General features: G+C 38.0%; 1 protein-coding gene across 5 annotated transcripts in view; it reads left to right on the forward strand.

Moving 5' to 3' along the window:
* LOC134551067 (dynein axonemal heavy chain 5-like) overlaps nucleotides 1–18,141 on the forward strand; it is a 152,061-nt gene that overhangs the window by 109,361 nt on the left and 24,559 nt on the right. For all 5 annotated transcript variants that reach the window (XM_063398183.1, XM_063398171.1, XM_063398174.1 and 2 more), the window contains 7 exons: nucleotides 2,375–2,545; nucleotides 2,981–3,359; nucleotides 4,435–4,706; nucleotides 6,629–6,793; nucleotides 10,582–10,849; nucleotides 12,765–12,886; nucleotides 14,107–14,454. In XM_063398183.1, coding sequence (XP_063254253.1) covers nucleotides 2,375–2,545; nucleotides 2,981–3,359; nucleotides 4,435–4,706; nucleotides 6,629–6,793; nucleotides 10,582–10,849; nucleotides 12,765–12,886; nucleotides 14,107–14,454 — 1,725 coding nt within the window. The remainder of the gene's footprint in view (nucleotides 1–2,374; nucleotides 2,546–2,980; nucleotides 3,360–4,434; nucleotides 4,707–6,628; nucleotides 6,794–10,581; nucleotides 10,850–12,764; nucleotides 12,887–14,106; nucleotides 14,455–18,141) is intronic.

The raw sequence follows: 18,141 nt of genomic DNA on the forward strand, positions 1-18,141 counted from the left end.
AGGAATAGCTCAGATAGGCTTGCTCATGCGAGAGGAGTTGCCTACCTAAGGGAATAAATTCTTCCTTTGACTTCCCCAAAGCAGGCTCTAACCAGCGTTCTTAGTGGTGCTGTCATTTTCTCCAGCCAATCCCCTTCCACTTTTCTCAAAATGAGCCTTTGCTGAAGTAAGGACTGGAATTAAGGTGCCCTTCCTTCAGTCTGACAGTCACAAACAGGGGCTGGAAAGTCAGTGTAATGCACAAACTTCCTGAGAATTGTTCTGTGAAAAACAGAAAGGCTGTAACAACAGGTACTGGGGAAAAATAGGGTGGGACAAGTTTTGCTTTACATGCAAAACTTTTAATCTTTACTCCAGTAGATGTAGGTTTCTGTATTGAACAGCATCAGCAAGAGGGGATGGGAGTATCCTGACTAACCTCTGAATGGAGGGGGAGGTCTAAATCAGGATAGAACTGAAAGAAGTGAAATAAAACTCCTCTTCCTCCAAGATACCCTTGCTCTGTGGGGTTTTTTTTTTCCCTTGGACAGAACTGTTAGATAATTCATATTGAATGTAGGTAGCAACACTAGACTGCATTTTGAGTCAAAAATATAGTTACTGAAAATATTCCTGCAGTGCTGTACATCAGCTGAAGAGAGTTGCAAGGGAACCTGGTTAATATTGGCACTACTTCCTGCACAGGGACATGGTTGTAGTTGATCAACATTTATTAAACTTCTTTTGGCAGATATGAAGACATGGTTGTTCTGTCTCTTCTGTCTCAGTAAGAGGTGAATCTTGTGCTGTAGATGGTCAGAGCCAATGGGCTTCTGAAAAATTTAATTCAAAGGAAAGACACAACATGAACAGAGATTATGAAGAACAAGTTCTCTATTACAAAGAGACAACTTTATGATTGCGAGCTAAAGCGATAGATTAAAGGAACCAAGACATCTTAAAGATTGCTCTAGTGATCAATGAAATATGATCAAAGAAGTGTTTATTCTTCTCAGCTTTATAGGTTGATCCTGTAAATATAGAATTTACAGCGTAAATCCTATAAATACAGCGATCCTGTAAATATAGAACAGCGTATTTTTGTACTTTGCTAATGAAGTTACTGCCACTATTTGTGTTCAGAACAACTATTATTTATGTTACAAATATTGTTATGAAGTTCCCTTCCAAACAAAAACTTGCACCTGGTATATTTGCTAATTTTCTGAAAGATATCTTTTACAGACTTACAAATATCATGGGTAAAATGTATGATCTTAAACAAAGCACATCCTTATATGAAATTTAAGCTTGTAGTTAAATGTATTTTTGAACGTTTTGAGGAAGTATTCCTTTTGTGTAATTCTAATCTTTTTTTGCCTTAGTGGTATAGAAAGAGGAGTAAATGTAGAAAGCTTAAAAGAAAGAATTATTGATGCTTAAGCTGTTTCCCTCTTTTGGGATGCAGTTACTTTTAGCTTCCACAGAGCTACACTCTGTAGCTCTAGAACATATTTCAAACAGGTTTCCAGATGAGAAGTTTGTGAAAATAAAGAAATCTGTCACTTTTTTGAAATACAGGGAAACCTCTCTTGTACTGTATAACTTTGTACATCTCCTTTTTCTCTAGCTTGACTTGTTGACAAAAATGAAAATAAACTGAAGGCATAGGTGTCGATGGACTATTATTAACTATCCTTTTCTTATAGGAAGGTTGACTTGATGGATGAAATAGACAGCCAGCATGAGTATCCCTGATCTGTGTAAACTGTGCTGTACAGATCCCTCATTTCACTTGATGTTGTGCTGACTTGTCTGCCTTTTTTCCCTTGTCATTGTTTGTCTTGTAGAAAGGGCAAAAAAAAATTCCATATGACATAGATAATAATTGCAACATTTCCTGTTTTATAAGCAGTAGAGGATTGTATCTTTCAAAGTCACAGAATTGTAGAAATTAGAAATCGAAAAGGTCATCCAGTCAATTTTGCTCACAACGTAAAATCCATCCATACAAAACATCTTTCAGGCCTTTATCTGATTTAATTTTGTGTCCTTGAGGTAATATGGCTTTTATCACTTGCCATTGGAGACTATCTTTAGTGGTTTGTGCACCTTTTTATGAGAAAGCTTTTCCTGATAATTCTGATGTGTTTTCATTCTCCAATGTTTATGGTTCATTAATCAAACAAATACAGGATATATATAAATTACTTTAATATTTATATTCAGCATACATCTAAATTATTTTAGTACAGAAATATTTAGTAATATTTCAGTATTTTATGGAAAAGACAACAAATCTGACATGCATGAAATCACATGTTTTCTGTGTCTTTATAAGGAATCTTCCTTTTAATTGATGTTAAGTATTCTACGGCAAATTTCTTGAATACAGGAACTGGAAGCAGAAAGAATCAAACTGATGGAACAAGTGACATCCAACAAGAGGAAAATGCAGGAGCTTGAAGATAATCTGCTCTGCCGTCTGACCAGTACAGAAGGCTCCTTGGTTGAAGATGAGTCTCTGATAGAAGTCTTAAGGATCACTAAAACAACAGCAGAAGAGGTGAATTTTGAGTGTACTGCAGATACATTTTGTAATTGCAATTTAAGAATCATATATATAAATATGTATATATATATATTCATTCCTGTTTTATTTTTTTCCATTCAGAGCCGCTGTATAACATCTGACTTCTTAACAAATAAATAGTAGAAACACTGATTTTTTCTTCATAAAAAGTTGCAAAAAAAATCTGCTGCCTGGATACTGTTTATATTCCAGGCGTATTTTGCAGGTGTAAGTTTGAATCAGTTCCCATTGTGACAGGAGATGGAACACGTGAAGACACAATGTCTGTGTTGAAACATTGGCAGAGAGAAGCAAAGCTCAACAAAAAATATTATTGTGATCTTAATCAAGACTTTTTCTTTTTGCTTGTGTAGTATAAATCCCAGGTAATACAACTTAATCTTCATGGTCTTTTCCTTTAATTTTAAGGTCAGTGAAAAGTTAAACACAGCAATGGAGACAGAGGTGAAAATCAATACTGCACGTGAAGAGTATCGGCCTGTGGCAGGTCGTGGTAGCATCCTTTATTTCCTAATTGTGGAAATGAGCTCAGTTAATGTCATGTACCAAACATCTTTAGGGCAGTTCCTTGGCATTTTTGACCTATCAGTGGAAAGATCTCGTAAATCTCAAATTCCAGCAAAAAGGGTAGTTTATATAATCGAGCATCTCACCTATGAAGTCTTCAAGTACACAATTCGAGGGCTGTATGAAAATCACAGGTTCCTGTTCACATTGCTTCTGGCACTGAAGATTGACTTGCAGGCCAAGAAAATTTCACACACTGAGTTTGAGACACTGATCAAAGGTAATTTCTCTAAAAATGTTCCTGTTTACATACGTCTGTGTTCTGCCAAATTCAGATTTTGCAGTACTTGCATTACCACTGTGTTATATCCTGTGGATCTACTTGTTTTTAACATGTGAATGAAAGCATATGCAGTCCAAGAAGAAATTAGGAGATAAATTTTCCAAAGAAAGAGCAGTATAGGTTATTCGTTATAAAAATAATGCTTAGATCAGGATTATTTTAACTGTAATACATTGCAAAATGGGAAAAAAATAAGTCCATTACTTACTTGTAAGAGAACTTACAGTCTCTACTCTCTCTGTTAGACTGTAGACAACCACCAAAAGCTCTCTTGATAGTTGATGTGCAGGCATGTGAATACTGTACCTGACTTAAGTATCAGCACAAAAAAGTGGAAGTCTGTTAGATGTTGTAAAACACTTCTATATTGCCTTGCCGTATGTCACCACTGCCTGTCACTACTCAGACCCAATGACACAAAGGAATATTTGAGTAAGGTTTTTAAAATTTGATAGGAGTTGACCTCACTGTCTCCAAAATAAGAAAAATTCAATCTGGTACAAAGACAAGTACAGTCAGGTGCTTGGCATCCAAATATCCCAGTTTGTCTGGCAAACTCTGAGTTACTGTTCAGCTGTGGCTCAGCTGTGCTGGGTGTGCAGATAGGCATGAGGCTGAGGGGTGGTTGAGCTAAGAGCCTGTTGACGTTGCACAGTCCTGGAAATGAATGCATCATGTGCTTTCTTATTCTTTAGTAAAGATGAAAGAAGGCTGTACTAACCATTCTACATGTGCTCTGAAGAACTGGGTTTGAGTATACTTTTAGGTGGTCTCTCTACAGAGAGAGTAGAAGCAACACAAAAATTAGTAGGATATCAGCTTTGAGAGCAACTGACACCACTTTCCAATTAGGTCTTTGTTAATTGTTTCTTCCATGCAAATTCTAGGTCTCCATATCCTGGTTTACATAAAATGTTACTCCCTGAATTATATTTAAAAAGTATTTTTTATTATTTGTCATTTTTCTGTTTAGCAATGTTTGCTTTCCTCTATAGTGCTTTTCACTTTGCAGGAGGTGCCAGCTTGGATATGAATTCTGTGGAACCAAAACCGAAAAAGTGGATCCTTGACACAACATGGCTCAATCTTGTGCAGTTATCTAGCTTGTACCCTTTCAATCAGCTTCTGGTGCAAATTGTTAAGAATGAGAAGTCTTGGAAAGCCTGGTTTGATGAAGAAGCTCCTGAAAAATCTGTCATTCCTGATGGTTATGACAGCTTACTGGATCAATTCCATAAACTGCTCCTTGTCCGTAGCTGGTGCCCTGATCACACCGTTGCCCAAGTAAGATACACTTTTGTACAATGGCTATGCCATGTGACATCTCCTGAGGAACTGCTACTTCCTAACTTATGTTCTCTGAATTTCTTGTAATCATATTATTTGTTGCAGAGTGAGCTACTTTGAAAAATCAGAAATTGAAATGCTCATTAAAAATATGTGTGAAAACACTCATTTATTTAATTGCAATGAACTAGGAAGCAGAACATGAAACAAATTGTGTTGGACTTGCAAGAACACCATTTTTTTGTGTAGTGCTTTCAAGGTTTAGTCATGAAACCTGTAAAGATGTTGCATTCCTCTGGTAAATCAAAAGATACACCCCTGCTCTTTTTTACAGAAGTGGTGGAAAAGGAACAATTCACTTTTATAACAGGTGTACTAAAACAGCAGATAAACTGTTTACTTACCCTCTCTACTGGGAAAGTAATAATTAAGGCTGCCTTGTGACAAATGTCATAAAAGAAACTGCAGCAGATGAACAGTTTCTCCACAGTTTGTGATATTTTGATTTTTCTTCCCTATGTAGGTGTAAAAGAGATGTATGAGCCTATGAGTACCCTCTTTTCACTTTTTTTGTTTTGCTTTCTCTAATGAAAAGTAGTAGTTTTTCTTTCCTTGTATCTCAGCTTTACATGTTACATGCTGTGATACGATCTGTGTTGTATTTAGGGGACACCATATTTTCGTGTTCCTCTTTTTCCACAAGGCTCTCTCCACTCTTTTTCATTTTCTGTTCTTCAATCAGTAAGTAGGAGAGAAGTATGGGAGCTCCAACTGCCATAATTTAAACAGAACAAAATATTAAATCTGTTACTGCTTATTTATCAACTTATTATCTATCAACTATTATCTATCAGCTTGTTTATCAATCATTTGTTATTGTCTTGCACAACCATCTCTGAAAAAGAAAGTCTCTCAACAATGGTTGTTAAAAAAGGTCATTATTTTAATTTTTAAGGAGAGAGGGAAACTCTTTTGTTACTCTCTTTTATCTCTTCTTCCTCTACTGTGTTTTCCCAAGTATTAGAAATTTTACCTGTCTAGGACAAAATATAAACTTAATTGTGGGTGACTGAGGTGTATTTCTCCTGCAGCTCACATTTTCCTCGGTTAACCTTGTTCCTTAGTGCTTCTCTTCATCATACATACTTCAGAATCTGTGAGAGTCATTACATAGCTAAGAAATCACCTCAGTCAAAGAAGAATTTAATGCACTAAGGTAGCTTTAGAAGTTCTTTTAGAAAAGAGGCAAAGAAAAAAAAAAGGAAAAAAAATAGAGGCATAAAGAAGGTTTGACCTTTAAGGATCAAGTCTGAGCTGAGTTTATGTTTTGTAGAAATAGATATTCATTCTAAGAGACTTGAATTGGATAACGACTGGACAGGAGAATTTGTTTGAAGTTCCAATAAATATATGGGAGATTGTAACTGGGTCAGATGAAGGAACTGCCTAATCCACCGTGCTGCAGAGACAGTGTCAACAATACATACTTAGGGGAACTAAGAATGGAACTGGTACAGAGAAACTTTTATTTGGCTATCCACCAGATTTTAACAGGCAGTAATTTAGGGGCAATGTCTGGGCTGTCTTCAGAGCTGACTCTGGATCTCTTCTGCATGGATTTTTTTCCAGTTCTTTAAAAAAACCCATTTAGCCTTTTCTAGCTACAATGTTCACGGGATGGTTGTTTTGTGAGCAGAATTCTTTCTCCTCTTTCTTTGAAGTTTGCTACCTGAGAATTTCAGTGGTTGCCTCCTGTGGATGAAAGTTAAAAAGTTAAAGTGTAGACCGTCATTGCCTTCCAATGTAGATATTGGTAAATTCCACATCACCAATTAATGCTAAATTAAAAAAGGTAAAGATGGATATATTTTTCTGGTAATTTTTTTTTTTTTTTTTTTTTTTTTTTTTTTTTTTACCAGGCTCGGCACTACATTGCAGAATCTCTTGGAGGGAAATATACAGAAGGATTTATTCTTGAAATGGAAGTAATGTGGACAGAAAGTGACTGTCGAACACCTTTGACATGTCTTTTATCGGTGGGGTCTGACCCCACTGAAAATATAGAACACCTTGCAAAATCAAAGGTATCCTTCTAAACTGAGTTTGCTAGAGCTGATAAAGACATTTTTAACTCTTCTTTGCACTAGAAGTGGTACTTCTACATTTTAAAGATGTTCAAATAATGATACTTATATTATACTAGTGTTCTCTGGAAATTAATTTTTGACCAGTAGCCAAAATGCATTTGCTAGGAAATGAAAATGTTGCAGTCTTGCTTTTTGCAGTTTGATTCCAATGAGACCTCCGTCTTTATCCAGCAGACTATGACAGACCACTGCCTAGGAAATGTACTGAGCTGTGGAAACAAAGCACATTTGTGGTTCACATTGTGTTGCAGATGATTACAAGAAGATACAGAAAAAGAATCATAAATATGGTGACAAGAGAAATTAATTTTAACACTCTAGCATTCAATCTGTGCATTTGACAGAGACACTCAACATTTCCTACAGAACAGCATCACTTTAGGGCACTCTGTTCTGTGTTTTAAGGATCACAATGTAGCAGCACATAGTTTTCCTAAAAAGAAGTTATTCACTTTAGATCTCCATAAATTTTCCTCCTCGTGAGAATGCATCTTCATTTAATGGTGTGGGATTTTAGTATACACCAAGTAAGACACTTGCAAAAGTGGGGAGGACCCACAAATCTCTTTAGCTTATTATTTATAAAGTGGAGATGCTCATTCAGTTTGAAAACCAGGACTCTTATTTGTCTGTCTGTGTTGAAGATGGCTTAAATTATGACCTAACTCTCACTTGGTGTTTAAATTTGGGAATCTCAAATCTTAAGTCATTAATTTGAACCTTGTCTGCTGTCAGGCCAAAAGGATGTTGCAGTGGACAGTCTTAATATGTTTCCATACTTTCAGAAAATGTGTATAGAATAAATAGAAAGTGAGGTTGTGAAAGAGCTAAAGGGATTGCCTTGTTTATTCACACATGGTTTATGAACAAGGCAACATCAGCTAGGCTGTCATAACCTGAAGTTCAACTCTAGTGTCGTCACCTGTAAATGTAAAATCAACAACACTGTTTAACTGTAAGGTTCTTTTCTAATCTCTTGAAGTAAAGGCATAACCACACAGCATATAGAAACCTTTCAAGTTTACAAAAGCCATCTAAATGCCACAAAACAAAAAGCAAACACAGATTTTTTTAAAATAAAAATGTTTACAACAATGTGGAACTTGAAGAGCATTTCAGCAATTCTTTAGCTTTTGAAAAACATATCTAGAAATAATATAGTTTTCAGAAACATTTTCGAGGGAGCTTTGTGTTTATTTTGCTAGTATATCAACGAATTGTACCTAGTTCTTGTCTTTTGGATTTCTCTGCTTTTTTCCTGACTGAATCTTTAATATAGGTTAGTTCTACCAGGGACCTGATCTTGAAGGGGGTGGGGGGGGGGAGGGGGGGGCAGTGTTGGGGTTTTTTTCTTCTTAGTGATAAAAAACTTGGGGCTCTTTTTTCAATGATTTTCCTTTTACAGTCATGATTTGTAGTCTTAAAATGGATTTCCTTTTACAGTCATGATTTGTAGTCTTAAAATGGATTTCCAGTACTGATGGTGCTTCTAAGTATGGCATTAACAGTATAAATCAGCTATCTGCTATTGGTACTGTTCAAATTTGTGTCCAGAATTTATTTTTCACTAAAATTTAGTTGTTCAGGTGGCCCTCTCCTAAAGAAATGAGAACAGTATCTGTGGCTACTAAGCTATATAATCTTGTTTACAAACCAAAAAGCTCTATCTTAAAACTAGTTGCATTTATGCCCCCTTTACTTTCACTTTAAGATGGTGTGAAAATTTAACTTTCAGGATTAAAATTAAGTTTCTTATGCCAGCACTTTGACTTCATTAAAATCAGAGTTTTAAAAAAAACTGTAGAGATAGTTTCTTCTTTTAGGGAATGATGCACACAGAACCTTCAACAGAACTGTCAGGGCCACTGTAGTGACTAAAATGCCAGCATTTTTATCTGGATAGAGATGTATTAAGGTGACATGGATATGCTGATATGACTCACTATTGAAAGAAACATTCTGTATGCAGACATTTGATAGAGTTCTTTCAGAAGGAGTAAAATGAGGACAATTCATAGTGAAAAATATTTTTTCCTTCTCTTCATGTTTCTATAACCTTTAATGACTGTACATTGAGAAGAGCAAGTTATGAGTAGATGCTTTGTTAGGGAACAATGTACCTTCTGAATATTTATTCACACTTATGCAGGGGTAGTCATAGCCTTTGACTTATGGGAGTGCTAACTGTACTCAGATGCATCTCAGAAAAGGTAAAGGTTTGGTTCTCTGGCACATAGCCAGCTTCACAGGCTGTTGCTTCTTTTAGCTACAGTTTTAGGTTTCACTGACCTGAGAGTAGGATTTAACTGCTTTCTTATCTTTGACATTCTCATGTCCTTAAATCTTGCCAGGATATGGGGGATCATATACAGCAGCTGTGTTTATTCTGTTCTGTGAAATCAGGTCAGGGCCCATTCTCTGACCCTAAGGCCAAATGACCCAGCACAGTTTGTGTCCATATGCTTAACCTTCTTCTCCTGCAAAAGTAGGGCAGCCTCCTCCACGCTGTTTAGGAGTGGATGTCTTCCTTCCTTTTTGTTTCACAGTAAGAGAGTCTGAGTAGCTGTACAGGTCAAGACTAACCTTTGAAACTCTCAGACAGCTGAAGATAGCCCCAGATTGATAATGCAGCTCATCGCTCACTGCACGACCTGTAAGACCTCACTTGCTCACTGCAGGACCTCAGCTTTAGGTCTTGAACACAAAACTGTCCATAAAACAAAGTGTCTTCATCAATTCTTTTACCTACAACATGTATGCAGAATAATATGTTTAACTGGGTTTGATAACTCTGGTTTTCCCTGGCAGGAGTCAGGCAGCTGACCTGAGCCAGACCTAAAAATAATGAGAGTAGCAAGAACAATAAGCAGGAGAGGATCTGCCTGTACCTTACTGACAGACTTGTGTGGTCCTGATGTCAGCGTTATCTTTTTCAGATCCCTTTGTGAGAGCTTGTGTCCTCCTCTGGTTTTCTAAACAACTGGGTTTACTCTCCCCTAGCTCCTGGAGAATATGTCATAAAATTCCAGAATTTGATGTTTGCATTTGTAAGCTTTGTCTCTTCTGAATCTAAATCTTCTCCAGATCTGCTCGAGCTAGCAGATCACCAAACTCTGGGATCCTCTGCATCAGTGGCTCCTCAGCTGCCATTTAACAATACAGAATGTGTCCTGAGTAATGCTTTAATGTGAACTAATATCTCCTGTGCTACCTGCTTCACCAACAGTTTTCTTTTAAATGAAACATGTTCAGACAGTACAAAGTCACCAGAATTGTTGGGTCTACACTGTGCATTAATTATTGTCTGAAGCCCTAATATCCTCATCTAATAAGCTCATCTCAAGATAGCACATTATAGGAAAAAGAATGGTCAGGCTGTATTTATGTCTTGCTTTATTTGAGAAAGTAGCAAAAAAGCTGAAAAAAGGTTTCAGATGTCTTATCCCACAGATTTTGTTAGACCAGCAGAACAATATTATTTCCAGTGGGTGTAGTTTTCTTCCAGCAGGTGGAAGCTAAGAGGAACTTGAAGGGTTTTGGGGTTTTTTTGTTGTTTTGTTTTCTTATATTATAACCTCTGTTATAATGTTATAATTCAGTCCCCATTGACATTAATGACTTTCTTTGTGGCAGAGTGTCACTACCCATGGATCTATGGAAGCAATACATCACATGTATAATTCTAAAGAGTTACATAAAAAATAAACTTCCTTTTCTGTTTTTAGAACATTCCATGTCGTGCAATTTCAATGGGTCAGGGCCAGGAAACCCATGCAAGGCACCTGCTAAATCAGTGCATGCAAGATGGAGGATGGCTCCTTCTACAGAACTGCCACCTTGGATTGGAATTTCTTAATGAATTAATGGACACCATCACAACTAAAGAGTCTATGAGTGAAGATTTCAGAATCTGGATGACTACAGAGGCTCACCCAGAGTTTCCTATTCATCTTTTACAGTCCTCTATAAAATTTACCAATGAACCTCCTCAAGGTAGGAATGGCTTCCCTTCCCATTGGAGAGATCACTGCTGGTCCAGGAAGGTTGGGCAGAAAGTAATGTTGGTGTCACTGTGCAGCTACCTAAAGCTGCCAGTCTTGGACATTTCTGACATGTTCCTGGGCATCCCCCTGGTCTTCTGAGCCTCAACACACCTCCGTACACCCAGGTTCTTTCCCCACTTCCGGGATGTTTGCTCATATTCAGATGTTCATCTCCTGCTTTTTGAGCCTCTAAGCCGCCAGCGTTCCTAACCTAAGCAGTCTATGTGCAGAAGCACAATGTGAGATGTGCATCTTAATTGTCAGTTTGAACTCATGTTCCTGTATTAATAGGGGTGCAAAAAAGAGGTGGATGGAAAGTCCAGTGAGAACCCGCAAAGATGCTGAAGGGATTGGAGAACATGCTGTGTGAGGAGAGGCCAAGATGATTGTTAAACCTTGAGGAGCGAAGGGGCGTCTTCTCAATGCCAACAAATAAATAAATATACCCTTTCTTTATATATATGTGTTGCCACTGATTTCAGTTGATGATGTTGGTAGGAGCTGAGAATTTTTATCCAAGGTCCTATTTAAAGCTTCAGGTGTTTAAACCTCTTATTTTGGTATTTAGCTTCCTTTGAACATTAGTAAGATGTCTACAGAATGTTTGATGTTGTGAAACACATCCTGTTTCAGCATTTATACTCCATCTCAAGAGCAGGTAGTGAGTCTATTGACAAAAATTTCTTCTTCCTCTATTTAATTCAGAGATCAGCATATTTTAATTGGACAGTGGCACCCTCCTAATCATTCTAATGGTAACAACTTATATCTCCAAGAGGCTGTTTAGAAGTCAAGTTACAGCAAATTTGCAACTTGCATTTAGCTGCTGAAAAAATCCCAGTGTAAAAATTTAAGTCAGGATGAAATATAGACAGTTTTAGTTTCTTAAGGCTGTCCTGCCACATTAGTAGCACAATACAATAAGACACTTTTGTTTGATATTTGGAATCCTCTTATGATGCCTGTTCAATATTTTGAAAAGCTATTTGTTTTAATATTGTTCTAAAGGATCTTTGTGAAGTATGAACAAAAGCAAAAGTACTTTTATTGTGTCATAGGAAGTATGAAGACTTGGACAATCTTTTCACTGTGCTTAAAATCTGCCCTTCTAGACTTGTGTGAAGCTGATTAGGTGGAAAGTATCGTAAGAGGGACCTGATGTCAGTAACTCATGCTTGGGTTGTCTGCCCAAGGCAAAAGATGCTTGAGTAGCACTGCCTGAAAACATTTGGGAGCAGTCCAGCTTCTGAGTTCCATGGAAACTGAGACTGTATCAGTATCAACTGCCTAAAGCTGTTCCTGGTATATGAAATGTCAGTGCTCAAACAAGCCTCCCAAGTATTAATATTTGCGCCATGAATTTAGGTGCTCATCTCGTCACCTTGGTGCCTGTAGGCCAGACAGAGAACCTGCATACAGAATTTCAAGATTTTCATAGGAATCAAATCTAAATAAAATTATCTTAAATAAAACTAAAATCTCATAAGTAAATATCATAAAAAACTCTTGGATACCCAGTGCTATAATTCATATGGTGTTAGGTGTCTTTTTTATTGCCATGTAGTTGATAAATAGTTATGTTTCTATTTCAGTTGTTATTGGGAGCATTTAGAATATGATTGCTTAATTTTAATTCCTTCCAGACTCTTGAAATTAATTTTTGTGTTGTCTACCAATAACAAAATGTTATTGAAGTTTGGCTGCTCTGACCAGCTGAACAGGTAATTGGTTCTAAGACATTATTTGAAGGTATAAGTAAGATGATACTGCAAATTGGAATAGAGAGTTATACCTAACAGAGGTTGGACTTATGGGTTCCACACTTTTTTTTTGCTAATGTATTACATTTTTATGCTTACTTCTAGGTGTGAAAGCTGGCTTAAAACGAACGTACTCTGCTGTTACTCAGGATCTGCTGGGAGCGAGCAAAATGCCACAGTGGAAACCGTTGCTGTATGCTGTAGCATTTCTTCACACAACTGTTCAGGTTTAAAAATATATTTCTTCTCTTCTGTCATAAGGCCATGTTTCATTTATTAATGAACCTTGTTATTAAATAAAAAACATTTTTAAAGGGAAGTCCCACACTGGCAAATTAGAACATCCTATCTCTTTTACTGCAACCTTATTTGAACTTACAGTTTTGCTCATGTTGGTCCTGTACCTCCAACAGGGCTGATATTTCAAAGTAAAAAAGGACAATCAAGCAGTGATCAATTAGAGTACTCTTCTATTAAAGTCCTGGGAATGACTGTGTGATCTGTCTTTCAACTAACTTGGCTTTTACTAATATTTTAAATCATAAAAGCATATTAAAGAAATTTACAATTTATAGTTTGGAAAACCATAGTCTTAAAATGCTGCACTCAAAATGAGGAGGTATAAGAGGATGAATATAAATCCTTTCTCCTATGAAACCTGTAGGAGGAAATGAAAGTAGATTTTGGGTCTTGACTTTCAGGACTTCCATTAAAGAAAGTGCTTTATGGATTAACCACAACTTTTCATCATCCTATTGATAGATTTTGCAGTATCCTTAGTTTATATTTGGAGCCTGGTTAATTTAGCTCTGTGGCATCCATGCACTGATATATTGTGGTCCAGTGGAAGCCTGTGGTATGCTTTTCTTTGCATCACTTTGGTATCAGTTCTTTCGTGGTGGAAAAAAAAAAAGTTGTAATTACCAGATATTGCCCTAACAGCTACATATGATTCACTAAGAAGCAGTTTTCCCTACTTGCATCTGCACCATGCAGACACAGCAGAGATAGGAACGTATCTAGTCCATAGGAAAACCCCACACAACCATCACGGCTGATGATTTTGGACACCCTCGCCTCAAACAGTAGCTTAATTTTTGAAATTCAAGAGCTATGGTCTTGAATATTCCAGATCCAGAGATTTAAAAAATACTTTAAAAAGAAGATTTTTTCCTTTGTGAAAATGTTAATATTCCTATTCTTTGTTTGTACAAATTTAGCTACCAGATAATTAATCTAATAAAAATAAAAATGAAGAATTAAATGATAATTAATTGAAAATAATAAGTGTTTGGCCTTGTTAAATATATATTTTTTTAAGCTGGTGAAATAGAGTTCCAGCTGGACTACTGCATTCTTAACATAATTCATGTATTCTTCTGCACTTAAGCTTTCTTCGCAATTAATACCAGTCAGCGTCGTGCCTTTAGTTCTGGCTATTTTACAGGAACGAAGGAAGTTCGGCCCATTGGGCTGGAACATTCCCTACGAATTTAACCAGGCAGACTTGTCAGCCAGCGTGCAGTTCGTCCAGAACCACCTGAGCGACGCGGGCGCCAAATGCGGCGTGGACTGGCGCTGCGTTCGCTACATGCTCGGGGAGGTGCAGTACGGCGGCCGCGTCACCGACGACCTCGACAAGGCGCTGCTGAACACCTACGCCAGAGTCTGGTTTGGAGAGCACATGCTCGGGGAAAAGTTCTGCTTCTACAAAGGCTACGTTATTCCCAAAGGGAATACGGTGGAAGACTATCTCCAGTACATAGAGCAATTGCCGGTGATTGATACACCAGAGGTAAAATATTTTAATACACTAAAAGGGAGTTTTTTGTCAGATGAATAACTTAATGAGGCTTTTTTTCAGAATTGAGTATGCATAGGTCAAGATTAGCAGTCAGACCATCATAGTGGGTATTCAGTATAGATCTGCTGACCAGGAAGAGGTAGATGAGGCCTTCTTCAAAAAATTGGAAAAAGTCTCATATTCACAGGCCCTAGTTCTTATGGAAGACTTTTAGCAACCCAAATTATCTTCTGGAAGGTTGATACAGGAAGGTTCAAGCATTCTTATCAATGTATATAAAACCCCGTTGGGTGCTGTAAAGATGGAACAGGAACTTTTTTGATAATATGCAGTAAAAGGACAAGAAGCAATGGACATAAATGAAACAACAGGAAATTACATCTGAGAACAAGAGAACAACTTTTTCAAGTGAAGGAGGTCAAACACTGGAAGAGCTTGCCCAGAAATGTTGTGGAGTTATGTCTTTGTAGATATTGAAATCCCAACTGGACACTGGACAGCCTGCTCTATCTGCCCCTGCTTGAGCAAGTGATTTGGATTAGATGACCCTCAGAGGTCCCTTCTAAACCAAACTATCTTGTGATTTCACAATTCTGTATGGGATTGAGCAGACATGCAATCTGAGAAACAGTGAAAGTAAAAAAGCCCTGTGGTCTATTTTTGCAAGTTATTGTTGGGAGTTTATTCCATTTAGACAACAGAAAGAGATGGATATTGCCATGAGTTGATGGGGTAGGGTGCAGGGTAGCTCCAGGTTCTAACCAGTTTTGCATGACCCAATGTGTGCATACCACAGTGATTGGAAGATGGTGACTTTCTGCTCCCTCCAGTACAGACACACATGATGGGAGCTATTTAAAACTGAAACAGAAGAGAATGCTCTGGAAAATTGAAACAGAAGTGAATGGTCTGAATTTCTGTCTCATTTCCATTAAGTTGATAAATGCCATTGGAAATAAGTTCTATTAAAATTAAATAGACAGAGTGGAACGGAAAAAACTGGTTTTCGCTTACTGATAATGTACTGGCTGAGAAGGTGAGAAGTTCCCAAAGTCATAAAACAAGCTTGGAAAGTTCTGAATCTATGAAGACAGTGAAAGCAGAAGGCAAAGGTATTTGTGCCAGAAATTATGCAACTTTTCCAAGTCAGAGTAAATGCAGACATGATAATTCATCAGTGGGATCCATTTCAGCCCAGCTCATGAAGTGGTTCCTATCAGTGTATGAACCTTGGTTCTATCAGATTTCAGGTGCTGCTTTCAAGGATCTGCTTTTTTAAGCACTTGGGAACCTATCTTACAATGCTGCAACTTATTTTTAAAGTGTTTTGATTCCTGTAAAAAATCTGTATGTATGGTTTGAGGTAGGGGAATTTTACCTTTGGCTTTTATGTAAATAGACGCAAGTCCAGGAATGCAAACATCTTTTTGTCCTTCACATTTTTGCTTGTTAGGAAGAAAGCTGTGACTTTCTTCTGTCATTCTAAAATCTGTCAAAATTGCTCATGAAAACCTTTAACCTTTTAATCTCCCAATCTTCTTCATTTCACAAAGGTTACTGTGATAGTCCAGTGTGTTCTTGATGAATTCCTTTTCCATTTTTAGTTAAGAAAAACTGAATCAGTCTGCTTGCAGTGTCCTTGCTTCTTTGATGAAATTTCATCCTCTGTGCAGAATGAACTCTGCCTTCTGAGAAGGACCACTGAGCTTGGTGTATTGGGTTAGCATGGAAAGGTTTCAGTGGTAGGGGACTGGGGAGTGGCTTCTGTGGGAAGCTGGCAGAAGCTTTCCCCATGTGTGACAGAACCAGGTCAGATTGCTCCAAGACAGACCCACTGCTGGCCAAGGGTGAGCCAGTCAGTGGTGGTGGCAGTGCTCCTGGGATAATGTATTTATGAAGGATAAAAAGCTGCATGTGAACCTTCAGTCAGAGGGAGGAGTGAGAATATGTGAGAGGAACAACTCTGCAGACACCACAGTCAGTGCAGAATGAGGGGCAGGAGGTGCTCCAGGTGAAGGAGCAGTGATTCCCCTGCAGCCCACGGAGGACCCCATCCTGGAGCAGGTGGATGCCTGAAGGAGACTATGACCCTGTGGGATATCCATGGTGGAACAGGTTCCCACAAGATCTGTGGCCCCATAGGGAGGTGAGTCCATGACAGAGCAGATTTTCTGGCCAAAGTTATGACCCCACAGGTCATGCTGAAGCAGGCTGTTCCTGGAGGTCTGCACCCTGTGGAAGGAACCCACATAGGAACAGTTCAGGAGGAGCTGCAACCCACTGGAGAAGTTTGTGGAGAACTGTCTTAAGGGTGAGGGACTCTATGCTGGAGCAGGAGTAGAGTGGGAGGTGTCTGGCTCCTGAAGAGGAAGGAGACAGAGACAGTATGTAATGAACTGACCACAGATCCTGTTCCCTGTTCCCTGTCTCCTTGTGCTCTTGTGGAAGGGAGGAAGTAGAGAATTTGGGAACGAAGTTAAGTCCAGGAAGAAGGGAGGGGTGGAGGGAAGGTGTTTTTATTTGGTTTTATTTCTCATGATCCTGTCTGATTTTATTGGTAATAAATTCAACTGATTTCCCCAAGTCAAGTCTTTTTTGCCTGTGATGATAGCTGGAGATGGATCTCTCCCTGTTCTTGTCTCAGACCATGGACTTTCTGTTGTAACTTCTCTCCCCTGTCCAGTTGAGAAGGAGATGGTGGAGGAGTGATTTCAGAAGAGTGTAGAGCATTATCAATTGGTTTTGATGATTCATAAGGGTGGAAAACCCTGTAAGACAGAATCCAGAATTCTCTTTTTAAACAACACTCCCAGAGATTTTGGATCAATGAGAGATTTGGGTCCTTGATTAATATACAGGACATTCAGAAAACGGGTCCACTTGCTGGTTTCTTTTTTCTTTCTTCTTCATACATCACTTGCATAAAACCAGAGCCCGGTCTTTGTTAATATTGCTCTGGTGTTTATGTTAGCCCTTGGACTAAGGCTCCATTCACAGATAGAGCAGATATTCTTCATGGTGCTAACTTGGGCTATAATATTGCCACAAAATCTGCTAGAGCAAAACCAAACAAATAAGCCCTCACTGTGCAAGAGCAAAAGCAGAAAAGAATGTATCTTCAAATGTGTATTTCCTTCCTCATAGAATATGAGTGTAATAAAGTGCATTGGTATTTTCACCTTTTACGGCTCTAAATAGTCAGTTTGAGTGAACCACTATTTGCAAAACATTAAATCTGACCTGGAATCTACCTGCATGCTATTATAGTCACACCCTCACTCAAATGTGGTATTAGGTCTGTAGTTTGTGCTGTTGTAAGGATATGACTCCCAAGTAGTGTAAATCAGTGCAGCTTTGCTGGCTTTGGCAATGGTGCAGCCACTTATATCCCTTGTCCCTGAGTTTCTAGATTTACAAGTATAACAATATTAAATGGCCCTTTTACTTCTGTCCTCAGAGTATGTAAATACTGGTTTCTAGAGGTGTCTTCTTGTAATATACTGATTCTCATGTAAAATATGAAAACTGAATATATGAAAGAGTGGGAAAAATGAGAAACAGAAGATTGCTTGGCTTTTGTGCTCAGTTTGAGGGCAAGCCTTCCTCATTGTCGGATCAGTGGTTCAAAGTTTGTAAGAGATATGTAATAGCTATAATTAAATGAGAGCTGGTGAAATC

Source organism: Prinia subflava, chromosome 1, assembly GCF_021018805.1.
Source record: "Prinia subflava isolate CZ2003 ecotype Zambia chromosome 1, Cam_Psub_1.2, whole genome shotgun sequence".
Classification (NCBI taxonomy): Eukaryota; Metazoa; Chordata; class Aves; order Passeriformes; family Cisticolidae; genus Prinia; species Prinia subflava.